Raw genomic sequence first — 19,070 nt, 5'->3', positions numbered from 1 at the left:
AGCGTGGGCACCCTGGGAGAATTCTCAAGAAAAGCTACAAGAGAGCACGGAACCAGAACAGAGAAGCCCTCCTAGAAGAAACAACTGAGGCCACAGGAGATTTTCCTCTCACCTGTGTAACTACCTATAGCAATGCCTCCTATGCTGTCAGTAAATCGATTTGAAAGCACTGGAAGATACTGGAAAGCAATAATCATCAGTGGGAATTGCCTCTCTTTTCGTACAAGAGAGCGAGGAGTCTGAAGGACACCCTGGTACACACCCGCCCCAGGGTACAGAACACAATCACCACTCAAACGCTCACCAATGTATGGGGTTTGCCACCAGTGACGGGTCATTTCCCATGCGGCGCATGCAGCGTATGCCACCTGACGACTGCTACGAAACAACTGGATTTGGAACCGAATAGGGTCTGGTGTCAGACATCCCACACCAACTGCAATTCCACTAATGTGGTCTATCTGATTACCTGCCCCTGTAATCTGAGATATGTGGGCATGACAACCAGGAAGGTGAAGCAGCGTGTATGTGAGCATCGGAGCAACATTAGATGCCGCAAGACAAGTACGAAACTCACTGGCCATTTCCTGGCCATGAACCACACTACAAACGATCTCACTTGGACTGTTATTGAGCAGATCAAGCCAGGTCCTAACACCCAACGAGCATTATTTGAAAAAGAGCAGCGATGGATATATCGACTTTCCACCCACAATGAAGGGATGAATGATGGTATTCCATGGGGGTCAGTTCTGAAATAGCCAGTTCCTGATTGAGTGGCTCTGTCTTGGTATCTCCTTCACCCCTCCCCATTTGCTACTGCAGTGGGCACGAAAAACATCTAACATCCTAGATAACTATAGGGTTAGGTGGATTGGGTCCCTTGTTGACCACGAATGCAAATTAGTTTTCTCACTACCTTAATCCGAAGTGTCTATCAAAGAAGCCCGTTTGCTCACTAAATGTGATCTCACCAACTGAATTGAATAAGTAACCGATTATTGGGACTTGTGAGTATTGGTAGCCATATGGAATCACATGGGGAGAGATTGTTCTCGTAATATCGGGGCACACAACTATTAAAGTTTCCCTTTTTTTGAATACCCCTCACGAACACAGGGACGCTTTCGGCGACGTTCTAGTTCTCTCGTGCCTACGCGATGACGACATACGCTACCCGGCGTCTGAACATCACGTGACCCGGAAGTTTGCTCTTCAGTACATGCGATACTCCCGATCCCTTAACATTCGGGTCAAGGCGTATCGCGTTAGATGGACGGCGGGATCCTGCTGATTAGGAAGTAAGTTGGCTAGCGATAATTGGTAGTTAGTCCAAAGTCCAATACGTCCCGGCTGCTCTTTGAGCTGTTTAAACTTCCTCTCCTGTTTTTTGTTTAGAATTTCCGAGCAGCTCCCCCGCCTTGAACCCATGATGCAAGACACATCAATTTTAAAAGTAAGCCGTTCTCCTACATGCCTCTGGGTTTTCTTACAGCTGGCATGATTGTTGCATGCTAGTCCATGTGCTGTCATACTACCTTAGCCATGGGTAACTGGGTTTTAGATTACGCTGTGCATGTCACAGTATGGGACTCGTTCGTATTTTCAAACGTGGCTGGAATTGCTTTACCCTTACTAATAGGGTGTTTGTTGAGGACAACATTAATACGTTGTGTGTCCTCGACATTTATGAAAGTCAGATTATGTACTTTCTCCCACACTAAATAGCATGGTGTAACTGTGATAAGGTGCCGATTCACAATTGGATGTCAGGTGTTGTTTGTTTACAAGAGTCATAAGGGAACACACTACGTTAGCCTATAAAAAGTCACAAATTTGGGAAGATGCAACCACAAGAATTAGTTGAAATGTATATACATGTGGCTTGTTTTCTATTTTTCAGACTATCACGATCTAAGAAATTCTTGATGATCGCAGTGGTAAACCGTGAGTTTTACCATCACTGAGTGACCAGAGGTTAGGATACGCCTTAGCGTGTGTATACCGCCATGGTCTTCCTTTTATTGGTCTTGATGAAAGCTTTGCAGACAATGCACGTATAAGCAGAAACATGTTGACCGTTTTTCACGTTCTTATTGAATAGGATCCTCCTGGCTACACTTACTAGCGAGTAAAGATCCGCCACCAGTTTTTAGTAGTAACCAAATCGCCTGGAATAAATTATTTTATAGGAAGTATTTGGTCACTTTTTAAATTCACACACCTCCCCCTCAACACAACTAACCAGCTCCGCTGCAGTTGCAGGCGTTGTAGCACACCAGGGAAGAATTCGGCTTCCGTGGTGGGGACCCCGTGATGAAGCATGTCACCACTAGGTTGGTGAGTGAGGGTCCTTAAAACAATACTTGTGTGTGTCCCTTGTACTTTAGCTGCTGTATGTAGCCACTCTTTCGTTGTTTTGCGTAGATTTACCCTGGGGGACTAAGAGTGCTATTTTTCCCTCGCTCTCTTGTTGTTTTGAACAAATGTGCTGCTCACCAGTCAGGAAATGACTATGTGACAGCTGGTAATAAATATGCTGACCAGGCTGCTCAATATTGCGCTAAGAATAGCATGTATATAAACATAAAAATGGAAACAAGTTGAATCAGCTGCCAACCCAACGTATGTCATTTTCAGTTATGGAAACATGGGAAGAGGTGAGACAGTTGCAGGATTAAGTGGAAGAAAGTGAAAAGGAGAACTGGATAAAGCAAGGTTGTGAAAAGAGGGCAGAAGATGAAATGTGGGTATACCATGATGGCAGACCAGTCATGCCAGATTGTTTGCTCTCACAAATGGCGAGAATGTACCATGGAGAGACACATGTAGGCAGGGATGCAATAATACAGCTATTCAGAAAAAATTGGTACAATCCAAGGTTTAAGGTAGTCGCAGAGAGCCTTTGTCAGGGATGTTTGATTTGTCAGCAAATAAATCCAGGCAGAAAAACCGTGGTCAGTTGGGGAAAAATTGGAAAAGCAGAAGGACCTTTCATAAGGTTACAGCTAGACTTCATAACATTGCCACCATGTAGGGGATTGAGCTACGTCCTTTTGATAGTATGTTTGTTCTCAAAGTGGGTGGAAGCATACCCTACCAGGAGAAATAACAGTAAGACAATTGCCAATTTGTTGTTGAGGGAACTAATTCCACAGTTTGGTTTTCAAATAACTTTGGAATCAGATTGAGGACCTCATTATAATAATGAAATAATTCAAATATTCTGTGAAGCATTCAACATTGAACAGAAACTGCACTGTGAATACCGCCCAGAGGCTTCTGGGGTGGTAGAACAATTGAATGAACAATCAAATCAAGACTGGCCAAGGTGTGTGCATCCACCTCGATGAGTTGGCGAGATGAATTGCCTCTTGTACTGATGGGGCTCAGAAGTATTCCTGACAGAAACACAGGACTGAGGTCCAATGAGATTATTATGGGAAGAGCAATGAGACAAGCATACATACCAGGATATAAATTGCTGAATAAATCGAATGAACTGGTATTATTGCAAAAGATTGGCTAACCTAGTGCGTTCTGTCTCTCAGGTTGGAGAAGACGCAGTGACCAGGCAGCAGGATCAAGCACATGATTTGAATCCAGGAGATTGGGTGGTAATAAAGAATGACACCCGAGAGTTGTCCCTAGCACCAAGGTGGGAGGAACGAAGGCAAGTCATATTAGTTACCACAATAGCAGTGAAGTGTGCAGGTATACCAAACTGGATTCATGCCAGTAATACCAAAAGGGTGCCAGGCCCTGATGAAGAAGCACCACAACTAACTCAAACAATTGGGGCAGCTGAAGGTTGTACAGTTGAAGAATCTATAGCACAAGATTCAAGGGAAACTGACAGAGAGTAACCGAGCACAAGTCAGGAGGACTGGATACCAGTGGTTGACATACCAGCAGTGTTTACCGAAACAATGAGCAGAACCAGATTAGACGAGAAGGAGATTAGAGAGGACCAGTTAGGCATAGAAGAACACGCTCAGGAAAAAGAGGACCATGAAAATAGCGACCCTGAGCAGGATCAGATAGAGACAGAAGAACAAACTCAGGTACACCAATAAGCGAAAAACCTGAGCAGGGACAATCGGGCATAGAAGACCACGTTCAGGCGGCAGAAGATCAAATTGTAATAAGACCTGCACAGCACCAGTCAGGAAAAGAAGAAGTTCGGGAAGAAGAAAAACAGCTTAAGAAAGTACCCGAACCGGAACAGTTGGAAAAAGGAGAACAAGTTCAGGCAGAAAAGGCCATACAAACAAGTCCTAAACAAGTAAAGGTAGAGAAGAACTTGGAAATCAAAGAAACCCAGGTTGTGCCACAACATAACAAGAATAAGAGAGCTCGTGAAAGAGACGAAGAAAGTGAAAGTGCAGTACAATCTAAACTGGTCAGAAAAGGTGATAATTGGCCTGGGGGATTCAAAAGGTTGTAATTATCGCCTGAGAAAGACAAATGAAGATACAGAATGAGTAAATGAGGTTACTAGCCAGACTCAAACTGAGCAGTCAGTTACTAGAAATTTCCGAAGTCCAAGATTAAACATCTTGAATAGCAAATTCAAAGGACCCGAATGGACTTATGTGATTCTTGTAGAATTTGAGAATCTAGATTTAAATGAAGAAGCTGATGTAGAAATAAATGCTGAACAGATTAACAAAAAGGAAGTGAGGCCTACTTGAAGTACTTAAAGATTTTAATCCGAAACTAAGCAAAAAAAGTAAAATCTTCTTGAGTTCAAATGGTGGAGAACAGAGCTGCAGAAAGACCAAAACAAAGTTGTATAGAGAAATGTTGTAGAGCTTGCATATGTAGAATATTATTAGTGATTTAAGTATGGCTATTCTTAACAATAGCAATTCATTATCTTATGATAACGGATAAGAAGAATGACACAAATACTAATAAAAAGATTGCTAACCAGAAGGGAGCTGGAGTAAAATTAGAAGCATCAGATGAGGCAGATTTACATCACGCCATAACAGATAATGACACTTCATTAAATGTATTTACAAAGTTATTGTTTCAGTATGTAGACACAATGGAGATTAGTGATTGTTATGTTTGTAATAAATTACCTACTTCAGTAGCTGAGGGAGTTACGTACCATCATTTACCCTTGACATTTGGTATTTCATGTACAATATTTTCAAGTTTATTTTATAGAACAGGAAAACTGCAATAATATTATTCTAATATAGATGTAGTATTTACAGAAATTCCTATTCTTAACTATGAAGTCATTAGATATAGAAAAGGCACATAAAAACAGTCTAACATGCTCATTACGTGAAGCAGAGAAAGTGTTCTTAAATTTAGTTGAAGAAAGGAGACGGGATTTTCAAAGAAAAGCTGCTGAACAGAAACACCATTTTCCCCCATCGGCTGAGAAAGAGGGAACTTCTACAGCTGGCAAGGCTGATGCTGCGATGTCCCTAGACTTTGTGAAGACAGGAAAAACATGTCTCCATAGATTAAAGACAGATTATAATAACGTATTCATTGGTTTCAGTGAATGTGAACATACCGTCCTAATTTTGGGAGGTTGGGGACTAAAAGGGGGAACTGATCCAGTATTTCCTGGAGTTTACACTACGTGTATGGGAATAAAGCTTATTATAATAATACCAGTTTCAGTGAATGTGAACATACCTTCCTAATTTTTGGAGGTTGGGGACTAAAAGGGGGAACTGATCCAGTATTTCCTGGAGTCTACACTACGTGTATGGGAATAAAGCTTAATATAAGCTGCCGGCACGGTGGTACGGGAGCTGTTATTTCGGAATAGTATTTCCGAAAATCTATTGTGTAAAGAGAATCACTGGAAGCAATGAAAACACTAATGAACTACCACGGAGAAAGAGAGCTAGTTTTCCAGAAATAATAGGTGATGTATTTAGTGCATTGATACCTTCAGTGGGAGTGGTTCTAAATTCACATAGAATCTGTCAGTTGTCAATAGTGGTTGATTGTCTTTCGACTGATACAGCTGGAGGTTTCTTGAAGATTAATACAGAAAGGGTTGCAATTAGATCCATGGTCTTGCAGAATCGACTTACGCTAGATATAATATTGGCAAAAGTGGGGGGGGGGTCTGTAAAATGTTGAAAGTGCACTTATATACCAGATAAAAGTACAGAAATTAAAGGATCTCTAAAGAATATTACAAAAATACATGAAGAATTAAAACCACTGGAGGATGAAAGTGTATGGGAAAGACTAACAAAAAGCATTTCTAAAGTAGGGACTTGGTTTACTAACATAGGGAAAAGATTCCTTGGACAAGTTGTATTTCCCTTAGTAGGTATAGCAATAATAGTTTTGTCAATAACAATATGGTGTAAGTGTTGCACTAATAACTTGAAAAGAAGGAGATATGAAATAAATGCAAAGGGAACCAAAAGAAAGTATGACGAGATACAATTAGAAGAAATTAAAGAAAATGACAAATGTCCAAGCTAGCGTAACGGAAAGTTAAATTCTATTAAGGACTCGGAGGTGAGGATTATGCTTTTTCTTTCTTTACTTTTAATACAGCATCCATTTTAAAGTCATAAAAACAAACAAAACATTCCCGTGAACCTACGGGAATAACAAAAAAAATAGTGTCCATGACCAGAATGTCCTGTCTTCTGCACCAATCACAGGGCCCCGCGGTGAGTATAGTCATCTTTCACTGCCCAATCTTCCTCTTTCGTCGCTGAAGGCTAGCCAGTCCAGAGACTTCACGAATCCTGTTTACCCGAATCGCCTGAAACGTAAGACAAAATGTAAGCGACAACCGCGGCTAAGTCTTAGCCTGCAAAGAAGACAGCAGAGCGAAGCTTACACCAACATCAATTGATACCAAAATAATTGAGACATGCTAGCAACATTAGAGGAAACCATAACATCAAAATTCATTACTAACCCTAATACGTGGGTGGAAAGGAAGCAAAGAGACCTTGTACCCTGGGTGGGATAATCCTTGCCTCCGAGTCCTTCATAGAATTGAAACTTTCCGTCACGCTAGCTAGGAAATTTTTCATTCTATGTCAGGACCGGAGGCGAGGATTATGCTCATTTAAAGCTTGCTCACGACCAAGTGAGCCATGTCAATAACCGGTTTAAAATAAAACCGCTTAAAGGTAGAGTCTGAAGACCAATCTGCTGCATTCAGAATGTCTTCCAGACGAGCTCCCAGGGTAAATGCCTTGGAGGCAATTGTCCCTCTGGCCAAGTGAGCGCAGAAGGCTCGAAGACTAATGCCTGCCTCCTGCATGACCCATCTTACCCAGCGGGCAATGGTGGGTAAAGAAACCGCTTTATGAGGCTTCTTAAGTGCAATGAGCAATTGCCTCTCTCCCGGAGGGCGAAACGCCTCGGACATTTCTTCGTAAGCTTTGAGACACGCCACTAGACATAACTTTGGGGAATCCGGGAACACCGGATAAGAGATGGAACGGGTCCCAGACTTTTTAAGTCTGCGAATCGTGAAAGTGACTCCCATGGGAGAGAAAATCCTACCGGTAATATCAAGGGCTCTGACGTCCGAAACCCGTCTGAATGAGATAAGGCAGAGAAGCATTGCCAATTTCGCCGAAAATTCTTTCATGGAGAGGAATCTATTCGGCTGCCAAGACAGAAACAGGTTTAAAACCTGGTTAACATCCCAGAGATGGGAATAACGAGGTTCAGGTGGTAGGGAGGGACGGATGCCTCGCAGGAGACGACAAACCCAGGGATGCTCACCCACCGAGGATCCGTGACCATGGTGTGACCCACCGAAATGGCTGAACGGAAGGTATTGATTGCCCTATAAGCCAAGCCCTCCTCCACCAAGGAGGCTAAGAAATTCCGAATAAAGGTCACATCTGCTGCCACGGGATCAAGATCCCGTCACACACACCAACGACACCACCTTCTCCAGGTAGACCGGTACTGCTTGACGGTACTGTCGGCCCAAGCTTTGGACATGAGCTCTTCAGCTTTTGCGGAAAGGCCTGGGACCGCCCAGCGTCCCCTGTAATTCTCCATGCCATGAGAGCGAGAGAGCCCTACTCTAATATTGGATCAGGAACTCCGTCCGGATTGAGAAGAGTCAGAAACTGGGGGAGTGGGATTGGATAATCCCAAGAAAGTTTCAGAAGAACTGGAAACCGCACTTGAGACCTCCATATCGGCGAGATGAGAACCACGTCCACATTCTGACGCCGCACTTGGGATGACACCCTTGTGATCATGGCAAATGGGGGAAAGGCATAGCCCCGTTCAGACTGCCAATCCTGGAGAAATGCATCCGTCCACGCTGACAGGGGATCCGGTCTCCAACTGAAGAACCAAGGCAGCTGGTGATCCAGGCGAGACGCAAAGAGGTCCACTGAAAACAGACCCCAAAGAGATTGAAGATCTGCAATAACCCCTGGATGCAGTTTTCAAAGACTGCCGCGTAGAGGTGACGAGACTGAAAGTCCGCTACCTCATTGTCCCGGCCCGGAAGATATTCCGCCGTCACGGACATATGGTGGTCCAGACAATACTTCCAAAAATTCGCTGCCATGTCAGAGAGGGCCTCGACCGCGTGCCCCCAAGGCGGTTGATATAGCGGACGGGCGATATGTTGTCCATCTTGAGCAGGACACACGATCGTACCAAGTCCTTGGTCCAGCATTGGATCGCGAACGAGCCCGCTAATAAGTCTAGACAGTTGATATGCAACTGTGGTTCCGCAGGAGACCACACACCACCTGTTATGAACTCACCACACCGCGCGCCCCAGCCTGACCTGCTGGCGTCTGATTCGATAACAATATCTGGCGCGGAACCGAAAATCGTCCGACCATTCCAGGCTTCCATATTGGAAAGCCACCATTGAATCTCCTCCCTGGCTTCTGGGGAGAGGGAGACTTTCCGAGAGTAAGAAAGGCCTTTGCCAAGGTGTCGGGCTTTGAGGCGCTGCAAGGCCCTGTAATGGAGTGGGCCTGGAAATATAGCCTGTATGGATGCAGACAGAAGACCCACTATACGGGCAATCTGCCGTAGGGAGAGATGATGCTGGGTAAGAGCGCTCCTCAGCTCGTGACGGATTTTCGTCATTTTCCGGCCCGGAAGGCTGAGTGTAGCCGTGACAGAATCGATGGAGAATCCAAGGAAGATTATGTTCTGGGATGGCACGAGCACGGATTTTGCTTCGTAGATCACAAAGCCCAGGCTTTGGAGGAGGTTGACCGCTGTGAAAAGCTGTTGAGTCAGGGCTGTGGGACATTGCACCATGAGTAAAATGTCATCTAAATAAACGATGAGACGCATCCCGGACGCACGCAGATGTTCGATCACCATACGCAGAACCTTGGTGAAACACCAAGGAGCGGAGGAAAGACCGAAAGGAAGTGTGGTGAATTCGTACCTTTTGCCTTGCCAGAGAAACTGCAGAAACCTCCGATGCGGTGGAAAAATTGGGATGGTCAGGTATGCGTCTTTTACATCTAGACGCGCCATCCAGTCGTTTGTCCTGAGAAGATCGTGAAGAAGATGGGTTCCCTCCATCTTGAAGTGACGGTAAACCAGCCACTCATTGAACTCGTTCAAATTTATGACGGGTCGCTGGCCCCCGTCCGCCTTGTCGCTGGCCCCCGTCCGCCTTGTCAACCACTAACAGATTGCTGATGAAACCCTGAGCATAAGACGTGGTCTGCACCACTGCTCCCTTGTGCAAAAGAGACTGGACCTCCCTGTCGACCAAAGCCTCATCTACTGCCGAGAACACCAGCGGGCGCGGCGGGGCCGGTTGGACAGGCTCCCCAAGAAACTCTATATGAAAACCCCGGATAGTTTGGAGCACCCAAGCGTCGCCCGTGACAGAAGTCCAGACCTGGAAAAAATTTGCCTCACGGCCCCCCACTCTTAGGTGGAAGAAGGTAGAACACTCACCTGAAGAACTGGAGATGCCGCCGCCTCTACCACCACGGTTCTTTCCTCGTCATCCCCTGGTCGGGTAGAAGTTGCTGGACCTGGCCTGGTCCTGATAGCCTACTTGGTTGGAGCCTCCTCGTTGTTGGTTAGGACGGCCAGACGAGCGGCCCCTGCCTCGACCGGCTCCCCTGAAAACCCATGGGCGAAAAACTTTTCGAACAGAAGTCTGCGCCCTGTCCAGGGATGTGAATGTATTCACGAAGCGTCCGAGTTCCTTCATAAAGGGTTCGCCAAAAAGACCCCCCTGGGCAACAGGACCCGCTTCGGAATCCGCTAGTTCACCAAGTTTGGGATCCACCTTTATCTAGAGGGATCTGCGGCGTTCGGTTGATATAGCCCAATTGGCATTCCCTAAAAATACCCCACGCGCTGTGCCCAAGAAGAGAGGTCATCCGGGGGAGATCAAGGCTCCCGATGACTTGGCGTCCTTCGCCATATCAAGGATTTTCGTTATGGGCCCCACAATGTCAAGAAGCTTGTCCTGACAAGCCCGCCAAGACCTATCGATCCCCTTTTTGGGGTACTTTCCAAATTTCCGTAGAAAGTCGCCATGCGAGGGTCAATTTTGGAAGTTGATGCCACCTTCCCTTCTAAGGAGGGGCGAGGACATTCTGCATTAAGACAGTTGCGCACTGAGGCCTCTAACGGCCGGCGAATGCGGCTGGCGACGTACTGGGAGACCTTCTCACAGGGTGCCCAATCCGTGGACCTTTGGGTGTAAGATGTCATCGGGGTCCAACATATCCGCGCAGAGATTTTGCTCACCTGCGCTAGGAACAGGGGTGGAAGGTTTTGGGAGCGAAGGACGCCAGGGACGTGAAGGACCAGCTTCCTCATAACCCCCTTGAGCAGGGTCATCAGAGTTGGTGGGCGCAGGGGGAGGGGGCTTGCAAGCCAAGAAAGCTCGCTTAAGGCGAGCGAAAGCATTAGTGTCAACCCCCGTGTCCTTGGCGCGCTTGGCGGGAGGAGGTTGAGGGTGAGCGGAAGCATCGCTAGTAGGAGTAGAGGCCGGAGTGTCCTGAGCTGCCTTAGCCAACTTATTACAGGCTAGCGTGAATTTTGCGGGAGAGGCGCTCTTCTAAGGGGGCCATCGCCTGCTCCACCGCCTTGTGTATAGAGGAATCTACTGCATCATAGAAGTCCTCATCCTGCTGCAATGCAGTGAGAGGGTCCTCTTCCCACTGGTTCTCCAGGTAAGTGTCATCCTGATACTCCTCCATGACGAGGCGACACTACTACCAAGGTAAGTGGGACAGGAGATCGGAGGGAAACTCTGTAGTATGGGGGGGCTGGGTGTCAGCCGACTTCTGGTCAAGCAGAGCTTGAAATCGGGAACTTGCCCTGGGACCCAACAGCCCTGGTGCCAAACTATAATAAAAGGGTAGCCTGCCAATGACAGGATCCCTTCAGGCCACAGCCTGCAATACAGACTCCCAAGAGCGTTCAAAACAGGCCTACAAAATACTGACCCCCGAGGTTGGGCACTGTCAGAAACCCACAGCCCCACAAGCAATCTACCGACCTTTATGAAAGGCGTTCAGGGGGCGTTCAAAAGAGCAAAATGCCAAAGGCAAAACAGACCGCAAAGGGTGTCAGGCAGGCAGAGGCTCGATCGCTGCAGTGCATTCCGGATACAAACGCGGAATGCGAAGAATCTCGGGAACGCATTCAGCGAGGAGGATGATTACACACGCCCTCTAGCGGCGACAACAGCGCACTGCGAGCCACACCAATGCACAGCCGCTAGGGAGGAACGCTCCCACGGTCGGAAAACGAAATTAACACCTAGGGCAAAGAAGCAATACATGCACAAGAAAAATACACCTACAGGAGCGCGCCCCAACTGCCACACGAAAGCGCGAAGGCTCTGAGGAGAGCGCAAAGGCTCTAGAGCGGTGCCTGAAAGGAATACAAGAAATATATCCGACAGGAAATATGCACAATAGAGCGTGTAAACACTGGCACAGCGCAAATATAAGTAAAACAGACAAACTGCAATGTTATATCACTGAATTGAGAGAGTTAAGGAAATATGACTTATCTGGCTGCAATCAGTAAAGAAAGAGGAAGATTGGGCAGTGAAGGAGGACTATACTCACCTCGGTGCCCTGTGATTGGTGCAGAAGACGGAGGACATTCTGGTCATGGACACTATTGTTTTTGTTATTCCAGATGGTTCATGGGAATGTTTTGTTTGTTTTGATGACTTTAAAATGGCTGCTGTATTAAAAGTAAAGAAAGAAAAAGCATAATCCTCGCCTCCGGTCCTGACATAGAATTATATGACAGGATATGAGAAATAAACAATAATAGCAAAAATGAAGAAGAAAAAGATAGTGAAAAATGCTAAAGTTGGCATCTGATTAGGAATTAGTAATTTTGTGATGGCTTTAAAATGCCATCAGAGAGGGGACTGATGGAGCAAGGACTCGTAGAAAAGAGACTTGCTCGGACACATTCCTCTCATGTAACCTTTAACCCCGTATTAACTTCGTATTATGAAAATTAATATGCACAACATTACATTTACAAGAAAGAGAAGCTTGCCTCTGTGTCTTACTAACCAATAACTCGAGTGTGATTCTAAAATAGCCGCTAACTGTAAATCTTTAGTAAGCATGCGTCATGGATCCTGCGCTAGGAACAGGGGTGGAAGGTTCTGGGTGCGAAGGATGCCAGGGCCGTGAAGGACCAGCTTCCTCATCACCCCCTTGAGCAGGGTCATCAGAGTTGGTGGGCGCAGGGGGAGGGGGCTTGCTAGCCAAGAAAGCTCGCTTAAGGCGAGCGAAAGCATTAGTGTCAACCCCCGTGTCCTTGGCGCGGTTGGCGGGAGGAGCTTGAGGGTCAGCGGAAGCATCGCTAGTAGGAGTAGAGACCGGAGTGTCCTGAGCTGCCTTAGCCAACTTATCACAGGCTAGCTCGATTTTGCAGAAGAGGCGCTCTTCTAATGAGGCCTTAAAATGCCATCAGAGAGGGGACTGATGGAGCAAGGACTCGTAGAAAAGAGACTTGCTCGGACGCAATCCTCTCATGTAACCTTTAACCCCGTATTAACTTCGTATTGTGAAAATTAATATGCACAACATTACATTTACAAGAAAGAGAAGCTTGCCTCTGTGTCTTACTAACCAATAACTCGAGTGTGATTCTAAAATGGCCGCTAACTGTAAATCTTTAATAAGCTGCGTCATGGATGGGAAGCTGTGAACTTTTATAATTTGTGACAATTATGATGTGAATGCTGGTGGGAATAAAGACTCAAAGTTTGAATAAAGAATTAAGGGGATGGGTTTATTAACAAAGGGCTAACTGAAAAGAATGATATGTAAGCATGGTGTGATAACCACCTCCCCTTGCCTATCCAATCAGAATTAGGAGTTTCAGGATATTGAAACATTTTTGGGAGGTACGTGAATATTGTAGGGTATAATTGAGGTAGTTCTTAGTTAGTTAGATGGCATTGAGAAGCACAGAGCCTGAGACCGGGATGCTGTTGGAGTGACAAGAGATGCTGAAGAAGAATCGAATTGCAGAATCATATCTCTTAAGCTAATAAATTTTGAAGAAGATCGCGGTAGAAACTTGAGGAGGAAGAGAGTTTCAAGAGAAGGGTGCTACACAAGCATCTGTGATAGAGAGGTCATCTGTCTTGTCCTGATTCCTGTCCTAAAGCCTTTGGTCGACAGATCTTTCCTGTGGGACCCTTCCCAGCCCCTTGTCCAGGGGGTTGGTTTTCACACTATACTTGGTCATTATAAATATATGTCTGTTTATGTGCCTATGTCCTTTTCTCTCTATCCCCTCATTTCATGCATCATCATTGCGTAGTAAAATTTTATGTATTTTATAATTGATTTATTGATTCATCCTTTCATGAATAGACGGAGACTATTCTGCACTTTGTAAGTGATTCACATGAAATTAATTTCTTAGAAAAAGATTTAAAACTCTTCCCGACTCTGTGATCATTTAAAATGTACCAGTAAGGTGATTTATGTAATTTCACCATCAACTAGTTCAACTAATAGTCCATCGACCAGAGGAAAGAACTTTTTGATCAGTGAAAGATGAGTTAGGAGCCAGAAATAACTAATCTTGATATGGTAAGAAATTCATAAAACATGACCCCAGCGGTTATTACATGGTTGTTGAGAATTGTGTGTATGGGCCCAGGTGAGTATATAGTGTTGGATTATCTGTTGCTGGTAAGTCGCTGGATCATAACTTAGTCTTTCACTAATGTGAGGCTTACCTCTCCCATATGATAACCTTGTATTAACTCGTTACATTTAATCAGTGTTAGACCTGGCAACTTTTGGCGTGGTTTCCCCTATCGTTTTGCATCTGACCTCCTCGTTTTAACTGTGCTGCATTTCATTTTTGCTGATGTTAGGACTCTGGGCACTGCACCACTGCTGACCTATGCTAAAGTGCAAGCTCTCCGTGTCTAAAATGTAATGATATTTGGTTCCTCCATGATTGGCCTATTTAATTTACTAGTAAGACTGTAGTACAGAGCACTGTGTGTGCACAGGGCCAGTAAATCAAATGCTACTAGTGGGCCTACAGCACTGATTGTGCCACCCACATGAGTAGCTCTGCAAACATTCCCTAGATCTGCAATCCCAGTGTCTGTGTGTGCAGTTTTAAACTGCCATTTCGGTATCGAAACCTTCCCTTTTATTACATGTAAGGAACCCCTAAGGTGGCCCCAGAGTAACCCCGTGTGTAGGGTGCAGTGTATTTAAAAGGTATGACCTTTACTGTTGTGTTGTACATGTCCTGGTAGTGAAATCCTGCTACTTTCGTTTTTCACTAAAGTAAGGCTATATCTCCCATAGGTTAGCAATGGAGCAGACTTGTAACATCTTACAAATGTATCTGCCAATCAAACATTGGAGTTTGGTGTCTCTGGACTAACAATTCAAAACATATCTTTTAGTTAAGTTTGTTTTTAAATTGCAGTTCTGAAAATGCCACTCGTAGAAAGTTAAGGAAAAAAAGAGTTAGGCCCAGGGAACGAGGTGCTGCCAGGGCCGTTCTATTATGTTAAAAAAAGGGGAATGAGCCTGTACCTCACATTCTTTTTAAGCATTACTAATTTCGCTTTGTGGCCAAACACATTATTTTTTGTTTGTACCGGTAATTTATTTATACCTTTTTCTTTTACAATTTTTTTTTTATTCTTCATTAGTTATTTCAGCATGAAAAAGACAAGTGTATAGTCGTATCTATATTCTGTACATAACTGTTTTACAAAACACTTTGAATACACATCAATGATAAAACATACTACACAAAATACATCACAATCAACATTTATATGAAAAAGGACTGAAAAGACATCCAGTACATAGATACTCTCACACCAAAGTTGGTGGATAAACTGAATTAATGATCCTAGACTTCCTTCTAATGTCTTTATCAGGTATCAGTAGTTACACAGGGGAAAAAAATGTCTTTGGTTTTTCTGGAAGGGGGATTATTTCCTCAATTCACAGGCTGGAATTAAATTAATCATTCCTCTGTGTGTTTGTCATGTGCCGACGCGTTTCGAATCCCAGGCGTTGAATACTAGGATTCTCGTCAGGGCTTTTGAATTTCAGCAGCGTTGGTATTTTCTGAGAAGTGGTGGTTATCTTCTCATCAAATTTTTAACAAACGCAGGAGAAGCTACCTCTTGTTTGAACGGCTTTCTTTAGATCTTCTCTTTCTTTCCCTCGCTAATTTATGCAGCAGGGCACGTGTATAGCGTCCTTTGTGCAGGGCGTTTCTTAACAAGGCCGCTCGTTCCGTTGAGTTATTTTTTGACGGTGGCCGTTTTCTCTATAAGCAGAGTTTGCGGGAGCTCATCCTCCTTAGCGTTATCGATATCTCGCTCGCGTTTTCTCATTCGAAAATGTGGTTTAGTTGCATCTTCTGTCTGTTACCTTCATGGATTCTGTGGCAAAAAATTTGCCACCCCCTGTAGTGTGTCTGGTGGCAGGGTCTTGTGCACTACAAAGGCTTTTCTTCGAAGTTTGCCTACTTTAAAGTTTGAAATGGGTATACGCACTGGACCTGTGACACTATATACTCAGAACACTTCTGGGTTGAAGACATTCTGCCAGCTGTAAGGAGGGACGGCCACTTTGCCGTTTGCTTTCCTGTGTTTGCCTGCTGCTTGTTGCTTCAGTCCTGGGAGTGAAAAGACTGGACTTTGTTTGCTACATTCTGCTTCCAAGGTTCTCCCAGGGCTTGAGTTGAACTTCCCTCCTGTTCAGAAGTCCCAGAGCCATCAAAGACTTCACCTACAACCCCTGGGCCTATCTGCTGAGGAGTCCTGCTTGCCAATTGGTACGAATTCCAGTACCTGGGCTATTGGGAGTGAGCTTGGGATGCTACTAAGAAGAAACCAAGGCATCAACACCGATCAAATTTGGAACCGGCGGCCGTCTGCAAATCTGAAGCCATGCTGTTGCTGCACCAGGGCTGAGGTCCTGCTCAATGTGCCAACTGCGACTTTCACCTTGGGCTTCGATAATGACTCCGTAGCTCTGCCACTACACAAGTCTAGAACACCGTACCACCGAAGTCTGTAGCACACCACTATGACTCCGATAGCTGTGGCCTAGTCCAACATTGATGCCGTGGAAACTGAAGACTCACGGCTTGACTCTCGACAGCTCATCGACCCCACTTCACAGTAAGAGTAAGGAACTAACGCATCACCTCCCTTGCCTGGAAGTAAAGAACCAATGCATCCCCTCACCTGCAACAGTAAGGAACCAACTCTGCACAGGCCCTCGCGATGCCTCACCTCCTCTCTGTTTTCCAACGCTTTTGCTTTCAACAACGCCTCCAAGATACTATACCCGGGTCTGTCCGACTCCATATCCTTCTCTTGCTTCATAGTGGCCAGGAAACAATCAGAGTGCAAACTTAGAAGTCTATACAGAAAATACAAGAAAACAGGAGCTTTCATCTAATCACCCAGAATCTGGAAGATTCCAGTATTCATTAGGACCACCCCAACGATGTTCCAATTCAGGAAAGGGTTGAAGATTCACCTATTTAAAGACCACTACATCACAATGCATTAACCATTCATAGTTGAGCTTCCTCTCCTATTACTCACTGACTTTGACTATGTACAGTGCTAAGCTGCACTTTGGCCAAGTTTGTCCTATTTAAATACCATATACATACATACCTCACAAAAAGGGAAATGCATCAATGAGAGTGATGGAAACGATTTGCCAAGTACTTTTAGACTTTTTAGTCAAAGTGTACACATTTATTGCACACTACCGCAGATTACTGAACTCTTTTATACACATTTTACATTACTTGTTTTACACTATTTTTTGCATGCCCAAAGATACTACACTAGCACTCAACAAGTTTATAAATCAATTTCGAGAAAGAATGATTCCTGGCCATTAAAGATTTAAGGTATCATCTTTAAACTGTTACACTGTGGGACATCCCAATAATGCTGATGCCATCAGACACATGAAGGTAAATCTCCAACTTCATGGCACAGCAATAAATGTACAGGAACACGTTTTGAATATTTCATTGTTTATACGTCAGAAATGTTGGTAGGTTTGAAACAGTAGAGTGATAGCCTAGCCAGCAACTAGTACCGCTGTCACAATGGCATTCAAATGGCCACACCACACTAAAACAAAGGAGTTCAGCACAATTTGTTTGTCCTGATTAATTAAGAACAACCAAACAGAAATATTACCCATAACAAACTGGGCTAATGAGGAGTACATAGACTCAAGACAAAGATACTTCTAAATAATAATAACATTTTATGTTTATCTAACAGCTGGCATAGATCATCCACTGGGTAAGGCCAGCAGAAACACAGTATTCTTTGTGGGCCTTAAAATAGGTAGAACAAAGTAAAGGTAGAATGCTGAACCTTGAGGACCAAAGCATGAGGGGAGCATCACTTGCAATACAAGTCCATAATTCAACTACCAGCATGTGATCTTCCAAGAACAAGCCACTCTAGTGCCCCATGGCACCTTTATGGCAAAGCAGATAGTTTTAAACACTGGTCTGATGAACATCATATAAAGTGGACATGGAACTAAAATGGAACACATAAGTTATCCAACGCCTGTCTCTCATCAAAACAAGACATGGTCGATGGTAACCCAGAGTGAAACCATCCTTTTGGCACGCATTGAATCTGCACAGAACAAATTAGGAATGAGAGAAAAAATGAAATTATATTTCATTTGGAGGGTTCTCAGTCCATTATTTCAGCCAGACGGAAGGTTAGAAAGCAACCTACAACTTAGAGAGGAATTCTTCCGAAATGTTTTCCTTTTTCTTTGGACAAATGAATGCCATGAATGATGAATGTAATTTGTGTGAATGAGTCTGCATCTATTAGTTCTCCCAATAAGTTTAGTAAAGGATGTATTCACTGTAATTTATAATTAACGTATTAGGTTACCAAAAAGTATTAACAGCACTAATTAACAAGAACAAGGAATGTGTGTAAGTACCTTGCTAATGCAATTTATCATGAAAAAACTAACCTGTTGACCCTGATAATGCTGTGCATATGGGGTTTGCATTGGTGATCCCCAGCTTATGGTTGAAGAAGAATCTGGAGGCCCCAAACGGGGATAATTTTTACACAGTGGAGAATAGAGATCCTGTTGAAATACATGAGAAAAAACAGAAAGGGATTATAAATCTGTGGTATATACGAGCAATAAAAAGATAAGGAGTTGCACCCACCTGCAGACGACATTTCCAATATATGTGACCACAATTTACAATCTACCCCTAACACAAGGCATGACGACGAGGGAAAACTTAAATACCATATAGGCCTTGGGATACATTGCCTCGTCAGTTGTTATCTGCAGAGATGCAAAATCATGTAAACTTAAGCTTTCTTTGTGACTGGAGCCGGGCAATGGATGTTGTGGTTCCACGAAATAACAACAGTTCTTGGGAAATCAATTATTGCAGGTGAAAGTAAGTCCCAAATAACACCCATTACATGGCATTCCCTACTTTACCGGTCTCTCAGAGAACTACCCAACATCATGAAGGGACTGAGAATGAAGATATTTTAAGGCCTGCCTAACACA

At 44.3% G+C, this 19,070-nt stretch overlaps 1 protein-coding gene across 3 annotated transcripts in view; it reads right to left on the bottom strand.

The window, feature by feature from the left end:
• Positions 1 to 19,070, bottom strand: part of CAPS2 (calcyphosine 2) — an 887,654-nt gene that overhangs the window by 678,155 nt on the left and 190,429 nt on the right. For 2 of the 3 annotated variants that reach the window (XM_078678143.1, XM_078678133.1), the window contains exon 5: positions 18,507 to 18,626. In XM_078678143.1, the coding sequence (XP_078534269.1) occupies positions 18,507 to 18,626 (120 nt within the window). Of the gene's footprint in view, positions 1 to 6,598; positions 6,967 to 18,506; positions 18,627 to 19,070 lie in introns of those variants that run through there. The other variant, XM_078678152.1, reaches the window with a different exon arrangement.

This window comes from Lissotriton helveticus, chromosome 1_1 (genome assembly GCF_964261635.1).
Source record: "Lissotriton helveticus chromosome 1_1, aLisHel1.1, whole genome shotgun sequence".
Lineage (NCBI taxonomy): Eukaryota > Metazoa > Chordata > Amphibia > Caudata > Salamandridae > Lissotriton > Lissotriton helveticus.
The sequence above is the reverse complement of the archived record's forward strand: the minus strand, read 5'-3'. Positions and strand labels throughout refer to the sequence as shown.